At 32.9% G+C, this 20791-nt stretch overlaps 2 protein-coding genes and 1 non-coding gene across 16 annotated transcripts in view; 2 read left to right on the forward strand and 1 right to left on the reverse strand.

Annotated features, from left to right (window-relative positions):
- Nucleotides 1-5294, forward strand: part of LOC111702798 (uncharacterized) — an 18067-nt gene extending 12773 nt beyond the window's left edge. For all 13 annotated transcript variants that reach the window (XM_023474574.1, XM_023474578.1, XM_023474581.1 and 10 more), the window contains 5 exons: nucleotides 636-783; nucleotides 1189-1285; nucleotides 2487-2523; nucleotides 3385-3456; nucleotides 3983-5294. In XM_023474574.1, the coding sequence (XP_023330342.1) occupies nucleotides 636-783; nucleotides 1189-1285; nucleotides 2487-2523; nucleotides 3385-3456; nucleotides 3983-4102 (474 nt within the window). In that variant the 3' untranslated portion in view covers nucleotides 4103-5294. The remainder of the gene's footprint in view (nucleotides 1-635; nucleotides 784-1188; nucleotides 1286-2486; nucleotides 2524-3384; nucleotides 3457-3982) is intronic.
- Nucleotides 1-11472, reverse strand: part of LOC111702800 (nucleoside diphosphate-linked moiety X motif 17) — a 12989-nt gene extending 1517 nt beyond the window's left edge. The window contains exons 1-7 of one of the 2 annotated variants that reach the window (XM_023474589.1): nucleotides 11265-11452; nucleotides 10719-10781; nucleotides 8508-8557; nucleotides 7429-7465; nucleotides 7238-7276; nucleotides 7001-7022; nucleotides 6102-6219 (exon numbers count right to left, since the gene is read on the reverse strand). In XM_023474589.1, coding sequence (XP_023330357.1) covers nucleotides 6177-6219; nucleotides 7001-7022; nucleotides 7238-7276; nucleotides 7429-7465; nucleotides 8508-8557; nucleotides 10719-10781; nucleotides 11265-11298 — 288 coding nt within the window. In that variant the 5' untranslated portion in view covers nucleotides 11299-11452 and the 3' untranslated portion in view covers nucleotides 6102-6176. Of the gene's footprint in view, nucleotides 1-6101; nucleotides 6220-7000; nucleotides 7023-7237; nucleotides 7277-7428; nucleotides 7466-8507; nucleotides 8558-10718; nucleotides 10782-11264 lie in introns of those variants that run through there. The other variant, XM_023474590.1, reaches the window with a different exon arrangement.
- Nucleotides 11473-17976: 6504 nt separating this feature from the next.
- Trnat-ugu (transfer RNA threonine (anticodon UGU)) lies at nucleotides 17977-18048 on the forward strand. The gene has a single exon. It is a non-coding gene; the product is annotated as a tRNA-Thr (tRNA).
- The last annotated feature ends 2743 nt before the right edge of the window (nucleotides 18049-20791 follow it).

Raw genomic sequence — 20791 nt, forward strand, 5'->3', positions numbered from 1 at the left:
GGGGGGGGGGGGGTAGTAAGAGAATTTTGCCAATTACTTCTAAAAGATTGGCACAAATCTACTATATCTATATGCAAAAAAGTGTAAGTGAGTTAGTGAGGTAAAATCTAAGGAAAAGCATTGCGACACTTCTAAGTCAACCCAGTCTTATAATTGCTACTTGGCAAATGTAAAAATATATTAAAATATTGTAAAAATAAAACTTATAGTTCCGGAACCAGATTTAGGTGATAAGGTGTTTAGAGAATATATTTCAGGGTTCCTGGTTTCTAGTGTTTACAGTTGATATCCTTGGGTTTCCTGTTTAGAGAATATATTTCAGGGTTCCTGGTTTCTAGTGTTCTAGTTGTATCCATGGGTATATATTTGGATATATATTTCAGGGTTCCTGGTTTCTAGTGTTCTAGTTGTATCCTTGGGTTTCCTTTTTAGGGAATATACTTCAGGGTTCCTGGTTTCTAGTGTTCTAGTTGCATCCTTGGGTTTCCTTTTTAGGGAATATATTTCAGGGTTCCTGGTTTCTAGTGTTCTAGTTGTATCCTCGGGTTTCCTGTTTAGAGAATATATTTCAGGGTTCCTGGTTTCTAGTGTTCTAGTTGTATCCTCGGGTTTCCAGTTTAGAGAATATATTTCAGGGTTCCTGGTTTAATCTGAGAAACAGTGTGATAACTAGTGTTCTGGTTGTATCCTCGGGTTTCCTGTTTGCTCTTCTTCTGATCACGATAGATCCATCCTTGAATAAACAAGCTCCCCCTCAAAAACCTCATGGATTCTGGCAAAGTGGTAACATATAGAGATGAGCATTACTTTTAAATCCATTTCCAAAAATGTTCTGTTCTTTTACGTTAAGAATGTTAGTTAATTAACACATTGAAAAATTATATTCTCAAGAATTGGATATTATTAAATTGTTCTAAATTTTCATTTTGGATAATTTTTCAAAAAATGTTTTGGTTTATATCTTAGCTTTGGTCAGAGTAAAACTTTTGCGTTATTTAATAAAAGCAAACTTGTAAAGAATGCAATTTTGAAATAAAATATACATCTCAAAAGTCTGAAAAAATTAAATGTTAAAAAAGGGCGTCAAAACGATGTTTATCACTGGGAACGTCGCGTAAGTAAATCTTTTCCACAAGATATATAAACTAAAAAAATAAGAATTTAATAAAATGAAGTATTTTTTTCAAGGAGCGATGTTAAGCCTTGTCATCGGACCAACCATTGGAACCCTAATGATCACTTTTATACTTCTATTAGCATTCTCTCTAAAGCTTAGAAGGAGTAGGTACTTTCACTATTCATACAGCACTGCAAACTGGATGAGTCATATAGTAAAATTAATGTGACATATCAAATCAGATTACTTATTAATCATAATATGATGCAAAAATGTAGAAAACAACATTATAAACGTATTAAAGGAGTGTTCTGAAAACTACTCAAACTTTTGATCATGAATATATGATCAGTTGAATAAAACTATATTTTAAAAAATTTGTGCTTTTTTTGGTACTTCAATGGTCCAAAAAAAAAAAATACGCGAACCTTTTTTTCTTTCAAAATCAAAAGTTCAGAAAAACAAAAATGTGTAAATAAATTGTTTCTATCGAAATCTAAAATTATAAAAAGATTGAATCACAGAATCTCTGAAAATTCGCAAAATTGTAATTAGAAAATTCGCAATTTTCAGTTCTGGAATGACTTTTACGGAAAAATTGTTTTTCAATGATTCTTAAGGTTTCAACTGAACAGCGTATATTTAATACTTTAGAATATACTAAGAAGAAAGGAACTAGAGAACTTAAACCACTTTTCCTTAAAAATTAGCCCAGAACTGAAAATTGCGAATTTTCTTATTACAATTTTAATAAAATTTTAGATTTAGAGAGAAATAATATGAATGCACATTTTTGCTTTTCTGAACTTTTGATTTTGAAAGAAAAAAAGATTCGCGGATTTTTTTTTGGGCCATTGGAGTACTAAATAAACTTACAAATTTTCAAAAAATATTGAAAAAACACCATACAGGAGAGTTGCACCGAAAAAGGTACAATTTTGCGCCAGGCGCCGCAAATCACACTTTTTTTTGACTCACCCTGTATATATATATATATATATAAAGTAGTTAAGTCTGCATTTGTCTGATTGTTTGGATGTCCGATCATAACTCACGAACCCCTTGATTGATTTGTCATAAATTTTGATGGGTGAACCACGGTAATGTTCTTAGCTTGGGTTTAAAAATTCTAAGTTGAGAGGGATAGACTTTTATAGCTGAAGTTTAGTTCACAAACAAATACTGGGTTACAAGGTCCCGAGCAAGTATTTATTATTTTACAATTTTTCAAACACTTTTAATAGTTCCGAGTCGGTGGAATTTTTTCCATTTTCTTTTTTCACAAACCGTTGCAATGTAACAAACTTTTATTCACACAGATTTTTTTATCAAAATTTGTTTAAAAAATGTTCAGTTACTTTTTTTTCAGACATGATACGTTTTTTTACCACCTGAATGGTAATAGGGTAAGTATGAAATCAATCCCAAATATTCTAATTCAAAATCTAATTTTGAATTATAAGTTCAAAATTCAATTATGAATTTTAAGTTCAAAATCGATTTTTGAATTATTAATTCAAAATCTAATTTGAATTATAAGTTCAAAATCTAATTTTGAATTTTAAGTTCAAAATCGATTTTTGAATTATTAATTCAAAATCTAATTTTGAATCATAAAAGTTGAAATTTTAAAAGTACATGACCCTAACCAGGCTGGAGAGGGGGGGGGGGGTCTGAAAAGACCTTAGTCTATAACAGAACTTAGTGCTATAAGTATTGAGGTGCAATGGAATATCATTAAGGCCAGTTTTTAAAATATGTAGAATATAGACCCGACTATATCCCAATTATAAGGTTTAAGGAAGGGCAATTTTCTTTTTAGATCACCGACAGACCTTCCGACCGAATGATGTGCAATACCCTAAGCAAAGCATAAAAAATTAATTTTTCAAAGAATAAAATAGACCCACCATCTCCAGCCGTTTTACTGTTATGTATGTACCCTTCCCTGTACCCTTATCCTTACCGAGTTACATGTTTCATACACAACGGTACCTTCTATCTCAGAAAGAATTCACAGTAATCAATCATCTTCTCTTTGAAAGCAGAGTTATGTCAAATGTGGTTTCTCTATAAAAAAAGACTTGCGCATTTCTGGCTCAAAAAGATATATGAAGGAAATTGTCAGATATTGACCTCTTTTCAAACTAGGTTGTCGACGATTATTGATCAGATACCGTTGTACATTGGGCATGCCCCCTTTTTTAAAAAATGAAAGTTCACTTGAAATTTTAACGCAGTCCCTTTAATAGTATTCCTAATCCTAGGTTAAACCGATCACAATCAGCGTGTTTGATAGTGCTGTCTGTCAAACAACTGAATCTCACCAACAAGAAAAAGTATGTATGTACAGATGGAAATATATTACATAATATAGAATATATATATATCATAGAAATGATTTGAAGTAATTTTCTCGCTGGGGTGTCATTTAGTACATTAGATATTGAACCCTGGACTCGCAATTTTGTCTTTGGTTTTCTTTAAGGAGAATTGAATACAAGGAGGGGGCAATAGGGTTTCCGTATACTTTGCTGTGACGTTTTAGGACTGCTGGAGAACTAGTTTTTGCGTAACAACAATAACAAAGGCAGCCGATCTAATGTAAACAAACATTAGTTAGTATACGGTGAATCTTCATCTAACGCCAGAGATGCACCAAATGTCTGTTTATCATTTGTGTTATTGTTAACAATCTTTTTAAATAAGATAAACTGCATAAAGCCATTAATATTTAATACAATGTATGGAAGACGACATTATAAACTATTTACCAACTGTCATGTTTCGTGGGACACCCTTTAGTTAAATACCAATCCCCCTTCTCGATCATAAACAAATGTTTAATGAAAATTATATTTCAAGGATTTAGCATCTGCTGTTGCTGAGGAGAAATATAAAGAGGAGATGAGTAATCACATCAAATCTTTGACCTTCCTCACCTTCCATGTTCTCTTCTTCGTTTTTTGCCTTTTCGTTTGCTAAACTATGTTTATCTAACCAAGGAAGAGAGAGATATACTTAATGTAATTAATAAAAATATCAAGCATAATATTAACATTTTTCATAAAATATACATGATTATTAATAATGTATCGGTGTACACTTAAATTAACAAATCAAAAATAAAGAATGGCAAAAGTGTTTTTCTCTTTTTTAATGTCCCAAATATCTAAAAACTACCTATTTTGTGTTGAAAATAATAAGAATTCAGTGTCATCGGTCATCCTATACCCCAGTTTTACAGTTTTTGTGATATAAGTTGAATTTGTCCTTTTTTACGGTGATAACAAAATCACATACATTTTTTCCAAATGGTAAATCTTCTCCCGCATAATTAAATTTAACCACTATCCAACTTCAACTATACAATTCAGCTAAACCTAACCTATTTTTAAATTCAATACATTTTCAGGTCAAAACCCTCCTAGGTCAGTTTTCTCTGGATCAGATAACCGGTACGGTTTGAGAACGAGTTCTACATTCTTTATTAACTGAACACATGACAATGCAGACGTAAAAAAACCAAAGGGCTGGGTGGAATGATCAGAAAAACAGAAAGGGGTTGTAAAGAAAGCTGTGATACCACCCCCCCCCCTGCCTTTGTTACGCCACTGAATAAAAATGAAGGAAGTAAAGTAATAATCTGAGTATTGACGTAAAGCATCCAACGTATATTGTAAGATAAGAAGACTATATAATAAAGAGAAGGGTAGGTCCTAGTATCAGTTGACAACACATCATCAGCAATGTTTGGATTGAGAGCTATGTTTGTTTTGTTAGGTTTAGCAGTTGCTTTAACAGCAGCTAGTCCAATGGAGAAATTCAACAAATTTGGATACCTTAAACCAGTCAACACATTTGATGAAAGTACAACAACCACTACCACTCCATCAGGATCCACTACCACTCCATCAGGATCCACTACCACTCCATCAGGATCCACTACCACTCCATCAGGATCCACTACCACTCCATCAGGATCCACTACCACTCCATCAGGATCCACTACCACTCCATCAGGATCCACTACCACTACCACTCCATCAGGATCCTCTGCCGTCTACTGTTCTTTAGTTTTAATAATTTCTTCATTATTTCTACTTTAAACGCCATGTATAAATTACAAACAGTTTATTTTAATTTGAAATAAATATGTTCTACTTTCGTAGTTGGCCATAGAAGATTTTTTCATCGTCAGCCTGTGGACGGGTTACTGCTATACATAAACATTCCAGTTCTATTTTAAATTTAGAATCTGGTAAATTATGGATCCAATGAACCAGACAAGAAAAATCCTCCAAAAAAACCGTCTACTAACTATCAGATAAAATACACCATACTAGGGTAGTGGTGGTTAGTTCCCAAGCGTTATAATAGGAAAGAATAAAAAAGAAAGGTGTTAATTTGAAGAAAAAAAACATATTAAGCTTTGAAAATAAAAATTAAATTTAAATTTTTTTATAATAAAAATATAAAAATAATTCATGTATACTGTAAAGCAGCCCAGTGGCAAGGCTGATGTACATCCAACATTCCACCTTATATTACGATTTAAAAATATTTTTTTTTATAAAACAGGAAGCACTGGACCCACATGTATAGTTTAATAAATCACAACTAACTAGAAAAACGTTAAACACTTGAATATTAGTTTTAATCTGAAAATAATTTAATTTGGAATTATAATACAGGGTGTCCCAATAAACATGGAAATTCAGTGACCAATTCGATATAGTCGTTTAAAATATTTATTTGATTTAGAATAGTGATATGATTGTCGTCTTCTTTTTTCCGTTCAATTAAGAAAGGATTTTGTAACTTGTAATTCAAATAGTCGATATAAGTCTTAAACTGTTATTAGCACATTTTTATGCATACACTAGAGGTATAATAAAAAGTTAAAAAGCACACGAAAGCATTTCACTGTTTTCTTTCTTACTTTGTCCCTCTGGATGGCGTATAAAATATGAAAGGTCACCTGCTATTTTAAATAATTTTATTGAAAAATTAAAACTGAACACTTATACATAATTAGGTCATTTGTTATCCAGGGGCTCTAATTACTACTCTCATATTTCAACCATTGGTTCACAGCAAACCTTGATAGTAATATATTAAGTCAAAGATTCGTGACAACTTTTACAACAGTATCCTTGAAGCCTTTTTTCTGATTAGACCTGTGGAAAATAAAGTCTTTTTCAGTACCATACTTTAATCACATAGGGTTCAAATGTAACACTTTTAGATTATTTCAGGGATTGAAGAAAATAAAGGAAGAAGGGTATAAAGTAGAATATGATTCCAAGTGTACAACTTACAAGTCACAAATTTACTGCCATTTTCTTTATGATATCAAACTTAACAAAATTATTTCAGAATTATGAATATTTTGTTCAAAATTATTAAGATAATGTTAAGATTTCATAATTTATGAATGATAGGGTGATGAAAGAAAGAGATGTTATGCAATCATAAAAAGATCCCTGACCTTCAAAGATGTTTTGGGAAATCCAGTGAAAAAATTTCACCAATGTACTTTTAAACAAAATAAAAATTCCCCCTGAATGCAGTCTGATTTTGGTGCATTTTATTTAGTAATCAGCCCAGGTCACTTTATTTTGTAATCGTCATTATTTTTCAACTTTAATGTTTTCATCCTCTTAATATTTCAAGGGTATATTTTTCCTTTGAAAACATTAATTCCCCCCGGATGTTCAGTATGTTTGCGCAGAGCAAAAATTTGTTTAAAAAGGCTTTATTTTATTTACAGAATTGGCAAAAATCAATGATTTTTATCAATATTTATTTGTATAGTCTTGAATTTATGACGACTTTTCAATTTTTTCTATAAATAATGGATTAAATAAAATTTTATAATACCTTGTTCCCGTACTGATTCTTTCTAAATCATAGATTTATCAATTATTTAAAATAAAACAACTACTAAAGCATCTCGTTTACTTTTTAAACAAACAGCCTCGTATCAGCTTTAATAATTAAACATTCCATAAAAAAAATCATCCTAGTTTAAACTGTGAGATAAGAAGTGTATAATTTATGCTAAACTTTTATTTACTTATTTAATTTGAAAGCGAATTGAAGAATAATGATAAATTCCTATATCAGGTCCGGACTTGGGAGCAATATTAGCCAGTACTGGGGCAAAATTTAATAAATTTGAGGGTTTGTTAAACTGCCAACCGCCGGTTCAAATTTGAATCACCCATTCAAATCTTTCCTAAATCTTTAACATGAATCGGTGGTTCAAATTTGAATCGGCAGTAGCTCAAATTCTTTAAATTCGGTCCCTGAACAGGGGAGCTCGCACTCTTCTTCAATACCAGCCTAGATTATTAAGTTGTAATCTGTGTTTGTCTGACTGTCTGTCCGATCATAACTCAGGAACCCCTAGCCCAATTTGTCTCAAATTTTGATTGGGGAACTCGGGAGAACCACGGGAATGTTCTTAGTTTGGGTTTGAGATTGTAAGTTGATTGGATCCACTTTTAACGGTAAATATAGCTAAAAACGTAATTTACGACAAAGCGCAGGTAAACAGAAGGAATAATTATGACTCCCCTGGGCAACGCCGGGTTCACATTCCCAATCTAGTCTTAAATATATCAGTATTATAATCATCTTTTTGCAAGTAAAGTTTCAAATAGCAAACTAATAAACTCTGAGACAAACAAAGTTTAAAATAGCAAACTAATAAACTCTGAGACAAGCAAAGTTTAAAATAGCAAACTAATAAACTCTGAGACAAACAAAGTTTAAAATAGCAAACTAATAAACCCTGAGACAAGCAAAGTTTAAAATATCAAACTAATTAACTCTGAGGCAAACAAAGTTTAAAATAGCAAACTAATAAACTCTGAGACAAGCAAAGTTTAAAATAGTAAACTAATTAACTCTGAGGCAAACTAAAATATAAAAAAGCAAACTAATAATTTCTAATGCAAGTACAGTCCAAAATAGCAAAACTAATAAACTCTGATGCAAATCATATTTGAGATAGCAAAACTAATAAATTCTGATGCAACCAAAGTTGAAGATAGCAGACTTAAAACTCTGATGCACAATAAAGATGAAAATTACAAAAAAATTAACTCTGATGCAATTTAAGTTTGAAATAGCAAATTAATAAACTCTGATGTAACTCAAGTTTGAAATAGCAAATTAGTAAACTCTGATGCAACTTAAGTTTGAAATAGCAAATTAATAAACTCTGATGCAACTCAAGTTTGAAATAGCAAATTAATAAACTTTACTGCAAATCAAGTTTGAAATAGCAAATTAATACATTCTGATGTAACTCAAGCTTGAAATAGCAAATAAATAAACTCTGATGCAACTCAAGTTTGAAATAGCAAACTTAAAGCTAAACCTTATTGATGGCGATAATTTTAAGTGGTGAGCAATCTCCTTTCATAACTCCTGAATTAAAAAATCCGTTAAATCAAATTTAACAGTAATTTATTAATAGTCTTACAATAGAGCAATATCAAACTATGAACGAAAACTAATAAATTGGGTTGTAATTTAGTATTCGACATAAAAACTCCAAGTGGGGCTCCATTTAGTGTTCTCTTAGATGGACATTTTACAACGGTACCCTGTAAACCTTGATCTAAGTATCTATGATAAATTTATAATTAATAATCTATAATGAAATATAATAATAATATTATAGAAATCTTGATTGAGAAAAAACAAACTATCTGCCATCAGATAATGCTTAAAGGATCTTTTATATTTAAGATAACAATCAATTTAACGACTAAATTCGGATCAACCAAAATAGGATCGTCGACTTAAATGGATCCACTAAAAAGGGGGCAATAACAGAGGTTTGTTAAAAAGAAGCTCACTAGCTAGGGATCCAATAAAAAGGGTTCTTCTAAAAAGGGCTCCATTATTAATAGATCCACTTACAAGGTATCCCACAAAAAAACTTCTTGAAAGAGATACACTATTATAAGATCCTTTAATAAGGGATCCCCGGAAAAGGTCAGAGCTCCTTATAAAAAGCTCCACTTAAAAAAAGGAATCCATCAAATTGGTTTCCATTGATAAAGGGATCCACTGACAAAGTAATCTACTAATAAAGGAATCCACTTACAAAGTAATCCACTAAAAAAGGGATAACCTAGTAAAAGGATCCACTAATAAAGAGATCCACTAATAAAGGGATCCACTAACAAAGTAATCCACTAATAAAGAGATCTACTAGAAAAGGGATTCACAAATAAAAAAGAAAAAAATTATTTATTTATGAAATATAACAAAAACATACAAAATTAAGTGTTTCAGGAGAAAGTATTTAAAAACCTCTAAAAGTAGAGGTTGTGGGAATATTTCCCCCCATTTAAAAAAAATTTAGGAATAAAAACCAATAACAAACGGATCCACTAGTAAATGGATCCACTGATAAAGGGATCCACTAACAAAGGAATCCACTAGTAAAGGGATTCACTAGTAAAGGAATCCACTAACACAGGAATCCTCTGATAAATGAATCCACTAATAAAGGGATCCACTAAGTAAATGGATCCACTAGTAAAGGGATTCACTAGTAAAGGAATCCACTAACACAGGAATCCTCTGATAAATGAATCCACTAATAAAGGGATCCACTAACACAGGGATCTACTGAAAAAGGAATCCACTAGTAAAGTGATCCACTAACACAAGGATCTACTAATAAAGGAATCGACTAGTAAAGGGATCCACTAACACAAGGATCTACTGATAAAGGAATCCACTAGTAAAGTGATCCCTTAAGAAAGGAATCCACTAATAAAGGGATCCACTAGTAAAGGGATCCACTAACATAGGAATCCTCTGACAAAGAAATCCACTAATCTAGGGATCCACTAACACAGGGATCTACTGAAAAAGGAATCCACTAGTAAAGTGATCCACTAATAAAGGAATCCACTAACAAAGGGATCCACTAGTAAAAGGATCCACTAACACAGGGATCTACTGATAAAGGAATCCACTAGTAAAGTGATACACTAATAAAGGAATCCACTAACAAAGGGATCCACTAGTAAAGGGATCCACTAGCACAGGGATCAACTGATAAAGGAATCCACTAGTAAAGTGATCCACTAGTAAAGGAATCCACTAATAAAGGGATCCACTAGTAAAGGGATCCGCTAAGTAAGGGATCCACTAATAAAGGGACCCACTAATAAAGGGATCCACAAATAAAGGGATCCACTAATAAAGGAATCCACCAATAAAGGGACCCACTAATAAAGGAATCTAATAAAGGGATCCACAAATAAAGGGATCCACTAATAAAGGAATCCACCAATAAAGGGACCCACTAATAAAGGAATCCACTAATAAAGGGATCCACTAGTTAAAGGATCCACTAGTAAAGGGATCCACTAGTTAAAGGATCCACTAGTAAAGGGATCCACTAGTAAAGGGATCCACTAGTAAAAGATCCACTACTTAAAGGGATACACTAGTAATGGGATCCACTAATACAGGGATCCACTGATAAAGGAATCTACTAATAAAGGGATCCACTAATAAAGGGATCCACTGATAAAGGGATCCACTAGTAAAGGTTACCCCCTACCTGAAGCTATAATATTTGCCTGGTTCCTGTCCAACCAGGCCGCTGCACCAACCTCCCCAGGGTCTAAAACGTTTATTTTGATTAAAGGACCTGTCCTTATAATTTCAAGTGACTCTCTATTGAAAGAGGGACATACCTGATTCACAACAGTACCCATGAAATCTTAATTTAATCAATAATTTGGAAGATAACGTAGTTTCTTTTAGCTAGAAATGGACAATAAGTTCTTTTTTTAATTTTTGAATGATCTTAGGTTTTAAATCGTTTTAATCGTTTAATCTTTCACTTTATTTTTAATCGTTTTAATCATTTAATTTTCACTTTATATGCAACAAAGAACCAACAACGATAGATTGTTTGGTTCATTTTTCATTTAATTTTCATTTATAGGATACACGTTTGCATAGTTTTATTATAAGAAAACTTTTACAATTACACTTTTGTGAGGCGAGTTCAAAAACCTTTATAAATAATAAAAGAAAAGTTATTGCCTGTCACTAGCCATGCTATGCTCATTTTCACTATATGAATAATCCTTTAACTTACCGAGTTTCATCTTATTTTTCAGCTCTAAAGCCATCTTCGTAGACCTAGACAAAACGTTATTTGATTAAAAACAAAAAATAAAAATTATTCCAATAAATGCAGTAGAGTAGTTCATAATAATACATTTGATGTGCGTTATTAAATAATTGGTTTATTTCATTTAATGGCATACAGATAAAAATTGGACAGCTAACGAGTTGCGCAAAATGTATATTTATTTCTAAAACTTTTATAAAATAAGTTTTTTCATACTTTATTTTTTTGCAAATGATAAGTGCGATTAAAAAAGATTATGTATTGAAATTTTCAGAGTTTTTTGCTCATTAGCTAAGATTTTCATTGCAGGAGCTATGGTCTCAGGCTTAGAAACCCCAACAAAAATATTTTTGTCTTCAGAAAAACAGGATTAGCTAAAAAAATTGGGGTCAAAGAAGTTATGTGTTTCTAAATGGGCAAACAAAATGAGGTATGAAAATTGATGTTTATTCTAGTATTCTGTAGCAGCAGATATCTTTAAGTCCTTTTTTGTATTCAGACTTAAACATTACACTCTACACTTAAGATAAAAATATGTTATCTGTAAATCAAAGAACAAGTTGAGATTATAATCCTTATTATTAATAAAAAATGTGTAAATACAAGGAAAGCATAAATCACATTATCTAAGGTCACTACTAATCTTATTGTTATAGGTTGGATCAGAGTGAACCAGGAGTCTGGGGTGGGGGAGGGGGTGACTAGGTCTCCCTTCCTCAGGAGGTCCCCAAGGAGTATCAACAGACATATTAGGATCAGAGAGATGTAGGGTAAAGGGAGGAGGACCAGGGGCTTGGGCTTCAGATTCCTCAAGAACCTCCGAATACAAGACAGCATTCTCCTGGAAGGAGGGGGAAGGGAGGCAGGTGGGATGCTCTAGAGTAGGTGAAATGGGAACGGAAGAGGAGCTGGTGCAGATTGGATAAAAGGCATCAGCGTTTGGGTTCATCAGTATAGTGGAGTAGTACACCAAAAGAGAGTATCTGAAGGTGTAATCCTCTTGATGATCTCTGTGGTACTGCCAGTTTGCGCAGGAGCGGAGTCTCCAGTAGCATATTATCTATCCAGGGGGTAGAGCGTCTCAGATCTAAACAAAGAAGGGACTGTTCCCCAATATATGTATACATAATAAATCTTGTTTATCTCAGAATACTTCAATGTGCGGTGAGGATATACAAATGACTGTGTGTGTATTTATAAAAGTGTTCAGATAGGGTATGTTTTTATGCAACAACTTTAGAAAGGTAAATATTAAGGTCCTCAAATTTTAAGTATTTTCCTAAATAATAATCAAGTATATTGTAAAGTTTGAAAGCCCTAGATCAACTGCATTGCTTCCTAGGTACTGATTAAAATTTAAATAATCAGATAAGCTCCAAAAAAGTTGAATTTGAAGCTAAAGCAAGCGTAATTATGCTTTTGATAGCAGTCCTGAAGCTTCTACACTGTAAAACTTTATATTGTATATTTTATTCAATATTTTCTATTCAGGCGATTAACCTACAATAATATCAAATTTATCTAAATTTTGAATAATTTTGTTTATCAAATCGAATCCAATTGGATAGAATTATTACAATTTGTAAAATTTTTTATTCAAAATTCTGAATCAATTAAGTAAATAATCACGCGTTTACATTATGAGTGATTTTTATACAACTTTATTGAATATATTATTCAAAATTTAGGAATACCAAAGCCTGCCGTGTGCAGTGCAGTGATACTTTACCCTAGTAGCGAAATTTAGAAACAACCCATTCAATATAGTTGAATAAAATACTAGAGAATATTGCATCTTCACAACCAGAGAAACCTGGCAGGAGACTCAAGCAACATATAAATAAAAATAAAACTGAATAAATTTTTTAACATTTCTGTAAATATAAAGAATTTATTACTTTAAAATATGAAAATTTTCTTCTAAAATGAATCAAAACTCACTAACTGGGAATTAATTACAATATATTTCATTAATATTTATTCATTAAATATTAGATACAGAAACTAAAGATTTAACAAGATTTCCACTGTCCCTCCTGCCCTCCTACTCCCTGCCCTCCTACTCCTTGCCCTCCTACTCCCTGCCCTCCTACTCCCTTCCCTCCTACTCCCAGCTAGGGTTTCCAACGTAATATATTATTCACTTATGCAAAATATTGCGAAATTTCTACAAGGTAATTTCGCAAAATTTTATAATGATAATACGTTATCAACAAAACATTGGTTTCGCTAAATTAAACCATAATTTCTACAAGGTAATTTCGCAAAATATTGTAATAATTATGCGTAATTGGGGAAACTTCAATTTCACAAAATTACGCCTTAATTTTGCGTAATTTCTACAAAAGTAAATTCGCAAAATGGTGCAATTTTAAAGTATTTAAATTATTCAATCAGATTGGAACTTCTTGTAGCGCACATATCCTTACACATATTTCCCCACTATGTACTAATTATGGAATGGTTTTGTATTACGTAATTTTGCGTAATTACACCTTAATTATGCAAAACTAGATTTTCTTTTGTAAAAGTAATTAACAAGTAATTTTGCATAATGCTCCTCTGTATAAGTGAAAGAAAGTGTTACGTGTAACATAATTACAACTGGAAACCCTACTACCTGCCCTCCTGCTCCTTGCCCTCCTACTCCCTGCCCTCCTACTCCATGCTACCCAAATCCCTACCTTCCTACTCCCTGCCCTCCTCTACCTGCTCCCCTGCCCCCTACTCCCTGCCCTCCTACTCCCTGCTACCCTAATCCTTGCCTTCCTACTCCATGCCCCCGGATACACGTTTNTCCCTCCTACTCCCTGCCCTCCTACTCCCAGCCCTCCTACTCCCTGCCCTCCTACTCCCCACACTCCTACTCCCTGCCCTCCTACTCCCTGCTCCCCTACTCCCTGCCCCCCTACTCCCTGCCCTCCTACTCAATGCCCCCTATTCCCTACCCTCCTATTCCCTGCCTTCCTACTCCCTGCCCCCTACTACGATTATATACTAGAAAATATTCACAAAAACATTGTTACTTCTCTCAAATATATATCACAGGTTTAAGTTTTTAAGGTAATATTTATAAGCTCACTTTATCATGATTTTCATTTTACCCGCTATGACGCCATATTGGATTGAGATGTTAGACTGACAGTTGGGTTTGCCCTTGCGCAGAAGCGGCTCTCTGGAAATTAAGAGTTGTCTTTGTTAAAAATCTATATACTATTATTTTATACAATTTAGAGCTTAAAATATTCAATTTTAGATATTTTTTGGTTTTGTTTCTAATCAAAATATTCTTAAATTAAAAAATAATGAATCCAGTAGATTTTTATTATCTGTCAAGAATCAAAAATATTAAAAAAATTTAATGTATATATATTTGGATTTGTAATTGCTTTTAAAAAACTTGATAAAAATAAATTTGAATTTTAAAAGAATGTATTTTTAGGAAGAAATTATTAAACAAAAAGTAATAGCATTTACAAAAAAATGGAATTTAATATTTAAAAGATTTCATGTCTCAATTTTACAGTGTATTATCAGTCCTGAAAATTCTGGCAGTAGTTTTTAGGGTTCTGTTTGCCATTTTGGTGTTTCTATTAGCAGTCCTGATGGTTCTAGTAGAACTTCTGATTCATATAGTACCATTTTTTAAGCTTCTTGTAGCTGTCCTGATGCTTCTCGTTCTACGAGTAGATCTTTTGGTGAACTTTCAAAGATAAAAATAAACCTTGATTTGTTAGAACTACAAATTTTTGATCTCAAATCAGATTGAAGACTTTCAAGAGGCATCCAGTAAAGGGAAAATGATGAACAATTACCCATATTTATGCTTTGCTGGGTAGCAAACCAAAAAAAAAAGAGTTTCAAGCTTGTTCAAACCAGTATTGCCCATAATTTGTGGTAAGCGAAGAAAAAAGGTCATAATTGATGTGTTTGGGGAAGGAAGGGAAGAGAGTGGTCACTGATAAAAACAACTATGTGCTTAAGGAAAGGGTCGGGGTCGTGGACGAAAACGAGGTAGAGGTCGGCTTCATCTTAGAGGGTCAGCATTGGGAAAAGGAGGTGTTACTGTTGTGGATAATCTGCCTTACCCACAGATCAAAATTGTCTAAGAACTGAGTTCTTTCCACAAACTCTTGTTTTTAAATCTTTATATCTTTTCAACCTGACGTTGTTGACATCTGATATTTCAAACTATGAATTCTGTTTGATCAAATAGTCTAAGTTTGAAATATCAAAGGTTAACTTCATCAAGTTGCAAAGATATCGGAATTTAAGCTTGTGACAAGAACTCCATTTCTTTTGATATTTAACAAAAATTGAAATAGCAGATTTTGATAAATTAAAAAAGTTTTTGAATATTGTGTGGGTTAAAATTTTTATTTTAAAGGGTATTGGATTGTTATTCCATTAAAATGTTAAATTTAGATTTTCAGGTAAATGATTTGAACTACCTTGCTTTTAATCCTTGCTATTTAATAACAAACTTATTTGATAAATTTTCGCAAACCAAGTTAGTCCTAAACGTCAGTTTTATTAACATTTTTCTAAAATACACAGTTTTTCTTGAGTTGTTTATTAAAGATGTTTTATTATGTATGCACACAGATTAGTTATATAGTGACTTACACAACTGTTACGATTGTGCACATACCACTCTGTTAAAACCTTAAATAAATCACGTTATTTTAATTTTGCAAAAAATTTGTATGAATTGATTGTAAAATTCAACCTAAAAATGATGCTATCATGTAGTAAACGGCTTTTATTTGAAATGAAATATTATTATAAAGGTGCACTCTTCTCTACATCATGCATTCCACTGCACATTAATAATAATGCTATAAAATTTTCAGATCTTATCTGAACAAGTTTTTTTCTTCTTCAAGATTTTGCTCCATGAAACTATTAAATCTTTACCGGTAAACTTGATTCATTTGTTTATATTTATTAAAATTAAATACTATTTCATTTATGTTAAGTTTAATAAACATTCGATATTGAAATTAAAAGAAATCTCAAGTAATCTCCAGCAAGTTTTCTTTTTGATTCAGTTTTATTTATTTGTTCATAAATACTTGGTCTTTTATCAATGAAAATCTCCGTTTTTAGCTACTCTGTTTGTTCCCAATCAACGTTGAGACGGCTGAACCGATCAGGCCAAATTTTTATGACCCCCAGAAAATTGAACTTTTGTATTTTATCAATGAACCCAAAATCCACAAAATCTTAAATTGATATTATTATTTACAGTGATCCCTAGATTGCAAGCTCTAACGCAGAAATCGTTGAGAATTTTGCCAATTACTCATGGAAAACTGAAGCCAAAAACAAGTACTTTATGGTTCAAAAAATTACACGTCTCGGGCACAAGTAAAAGCGAGTTAGAGTAAGGCAAAATCAAGGCCTTGGGACACTCTGAAGTCGACCCCGTCTTAAAAAATTCAAGCAATCATAGCATAACTCATGCTCTGCGACATTCATAATCATTTTCATATTCATATTCATATTCATATTCATATTCATATTCATATTCATATTCATATTCATATTCATATTCATATTCATATTCATATTCATATTCATAATCATATTCATTTAAAATGTACAATATATACGTCTAAGGCTAAAAAAAAGAGTAGACGAGTTAGCAGAGTAAAATCAAAGGACAAGGCAATGCGACATTTTAAAGCCAACACAGTCTTTTAATTATTGCAACTTTTCAGAACAGTCTGGATCATGTGTTTATAATGTTAATGAAAAATGTAAAAAGGTAAAGTAACATTATAAAAACTAAAATACTACAAGAGAGGGATGCGAAGCTCCCTAAAATAAATGAGTGATATGACAGTATTTTAGCGGACAACAATTAAAAATAAAGTATTAGATGAGGAAATACTAAAAAAAAACTCCAAAAAATTTATAAAATGTTTATGAAGAGATGTTATATATTTTGTTTAAACTTATTTTATATAATATTGGATTGCGACCAAAGTTGAAATGTTTTATTTCGTAACACAATTATTATATTAAGTCCTAGCATGCTCGTATTCATGTTTTCTAGTGGAGTGTAAAATTAAAATAATTATACTTACGCAAACCTATTAATATTACATTTTCTTACAAATTAACTTTTTAAACTATTTTGTACAAAGTTTAATTTTCTATATATTTTCAAAATATTCTAATCACAAAAGCAATCAGAATAAATTAATTAAATTATTATTATTAATAATATATTCATTATTTAGTCTATTTATAACAGATTTTTTCTTGCATTCTATAACATTTTCTGCACAAATTCTGGTGATATGTTCTTTATGGTTTAAAAATATTTTAAAAATAAAATCAAAAAATTTATGCATTTATCTCAATGATTTATCTCAATGATGAATGGGATTTTGAATCAATACTTACTTTTCATTGAAGTCTCTAAAAAATGCTACAGAGGGGGGTAATTTAGCCTCTCATGCATATGTAGATTAAACAAATGTAATTTATCAAAATTAAATACTTTCATATTTTTTTCTTAATTAATGTTTTTTTAAATTAATTTTGTTTTATTATCTTTAGTTTTTTCTTTACACATTCAGCTGCAAATTAATTGAAATTCATGCATGTTGCAATAATTTTATTTTTTACTATAGCTAAGCGTTACTATTACTTAAATAATATAACAGCCTCCATAGCTCAGTGGCAGAGCGCTGGTCTTGTAAACCAGAGGCAGAGAGTTTATACCTCTCTGGAGGCATATTTTTATTCATGAGAAATTTGTTTAAATTCTGTCCCATCTCTAATATGTTCAAAATAAATTAATAATAAAATTATTTTTATTTTTATTAATTTACATGAACTAGTATTGTGTTGTTGTATTTTCACAATATATCATCTTAGAGCAATGAATCAAACTCAGTTACTTTTATAGATAATGATACACACTGGGTCTACTCATTCTATCTGATTGGACCTTTATGTAATGCACTATCTTTGTAACCTGATACTTTCATACATCAAGCTAATTCTACATTTCGAATCCACTCTAATATTACTCATAATCATTGCAACCTAATAACACCCTCTCTCTCTATTAAACATTTCATACAGGTATTTATTTAGCAGTCATTATACATTACAGTTGTATATCATTAAATTATGTACTATGACAGTATAATTACTACAAGTGAATCATGGTCATTTATACAGCATCATTGTCAACTCGATCCTTGAGGATCTTATCAGTTGATATATTAGTAAGTACAGATAGGATCATTATGTTGATCAATCCTTCAACTATTTCTTGATCCTCTGTTTTCCAGGTTCGTTGGATGACACGCTCCTTCATCTTCTGGAGCAGGTCCCAGACCTGGTTATACAAGCGGGATATAATATCATCTCTACTTGCATCTGGATAGAGATCAAACTCTCTTTCCCAAGCCAACCCCGTGTCCCACAGTTTATTGTTGGGGACCACTGGTGGTCGATGAGAGCTTGCGCTTCCCTGCATGGCGTCCTTGAATGCTCGGATCTGTTCCGATATCTCACCAAGGAAGTCCTACATCTCCTTCACCGTCTCCTCCTGTCTTCCTGCAGTCAAGTCCTCCTCATGTCCATCATCTGGTGCCAATCCGTGTGCTGGGTTCATCATCATCTGGTCATCATTGCTCATATTTGTAGAAGCTCTCTGTAAGCTGTGCTGGTAGTACGAGGCCCAAAACAATAGTGGAAGACTGACGGCTGTATATGTGTGTCTTCTCTTCTAAGGTTCGGGTGGTACTGTTCTCACATCCTGTTGTATCTAAGGGACTGTTCACCCTTATTGGGATCAGCCTAGGATAAAACAAGATCCCCCTGATGCATAGGTAGCCTGTCATAATTAGGTTACTATCATCATAAGAGATGTTGGAGCTAATTGAACTCTTCTAACTCGATACCAGGAGGGGAGGTCATATCATTTCTCCTTTCTGGTTCCTTAAGAGTTTGAATCAGGTTATTCCTGAATTCAGCTAGTAAGGACGTGTTAAGTCTTATAGCAGTAACCCACGAGGTTCCTTTTTTACGGGTCACTACTATGCTCACCAGCACATATATGAGCTTTCCCATCAAGTATAAGATTACTATGAAACTGGCGTAGTGTCCCCAAGTATCCAGGACATCCCACAGGTAGGATTGCCAGTCTAGTATCTTACTGGCGCTCTGAACCTGGCTGTCAATTTCAAACCCTATGGTTCCAGTGGGTTGGTATTCGCCACAAGAGCCAGAGTTGGCACAATATTGGGCTGTAAGTGCATATGTGACAGCTTTGCTGCTCCTCTTTGCATGGAAGAGTTCCATATAAGCCTGCCACTCTTTGAGAGTGTATAGCAGGCTGTCTGTCTCTTCTACATGCTCCAGTTCATCCACATGATATCCTAGCTGTTCAGGTTTAGATAGCTGAAGCACAATAGGTTGAACTGAAGGAGCAGCCTGGACCAGTTGTCCGTTGGTGGTTTCGAATATGGGTGGGAACACTTCGTCACAGTCTAATAGATCAAGGATTGGTTGTCTTGTGATCAATCTAGACGTATCAAGGTAGACAGGTTCCTCACCCAGGTATACTGGCAAATATTCTTTTGAACACTTGTCATGTCTTTGATAACCAGGACTGGAGGTGACCTCTACAGTCCTGCACTGCATCTCTTGGATGATATCTCCCCGGTCCCTAATTAATGCATTTGGGTGAATAGGGCTCCGCTCCAATTGATGAAGTGAGTTTGTCCCAAGTGTACATAGGTGTTGTTGTGTACATAGGTGGATTGTATCATCTTCTCCATTTGGAAATGAAGGAACTCTTCGCTAATCCACAGTTCCAGGTCAACATTTATACTATCAGCATGTGTTGACATTTCCAGGAGTTTGACAATGTTTTCCTGAGAGTCTGGGATTATCATCAGCTCGGGATAATCAGTGGTGAAATATGTCAAGTCACATTCTTCACTTCACTGCTTATCTATTTTCCTGAGGATGATCTTGTGTTCCTCATTAAATAAATAAGGTTCATGTTTCCCTTTATGGGTCAACTGGACCTGGTTGACAGTTAAACTCCTGATCTTTGCTAACTGACACCGATCTGGTTTCTCCAATATCAGCTTTGTATCAATCCCCATAAAACACTTCATATCTTCAATACAATGTTTTTCTAATTCTACATTGCCATGAAGATCGACAATTTTATTTGGGGAGACTTCAACGTCAATTTCTGACATTGTTATGGTGACTGACTTCAGTTCCAACATTCGTTCATGTTGTTCACCATTAATAGTAATTTTTGCCCCATCACAATAGACGTTATATTCGTCTGAGTAAATACGTCCGTGGGTAATTTCTGGGAATTGGATTTGTTGGTTCAACCCAATTCTCATAGTCTTACCATTTGCGATGTATGCTTTGCGGTTGTACATATCATGGCACTCATTTTCAGACATTTTTTCTGGTTCCAGTATCATCAGAGGTCCAAA

Source organism: Eurytemora carolleeae, unplaced genomic scaffold, assembly GCF_000591075.1.
Source record: "Eurytemora carolleeae unplaced genomic scaffold, Eaff_2.0 scaffold518, whole genome shotgun sequence".
In the NCBI taxonomy this organism is placed as follows: Eukaryota; Metazoa; Arthropoda; class Copepoda; order Calanoida; family Temoridae; genus Eurytemora; species Eurytemora carolleeae.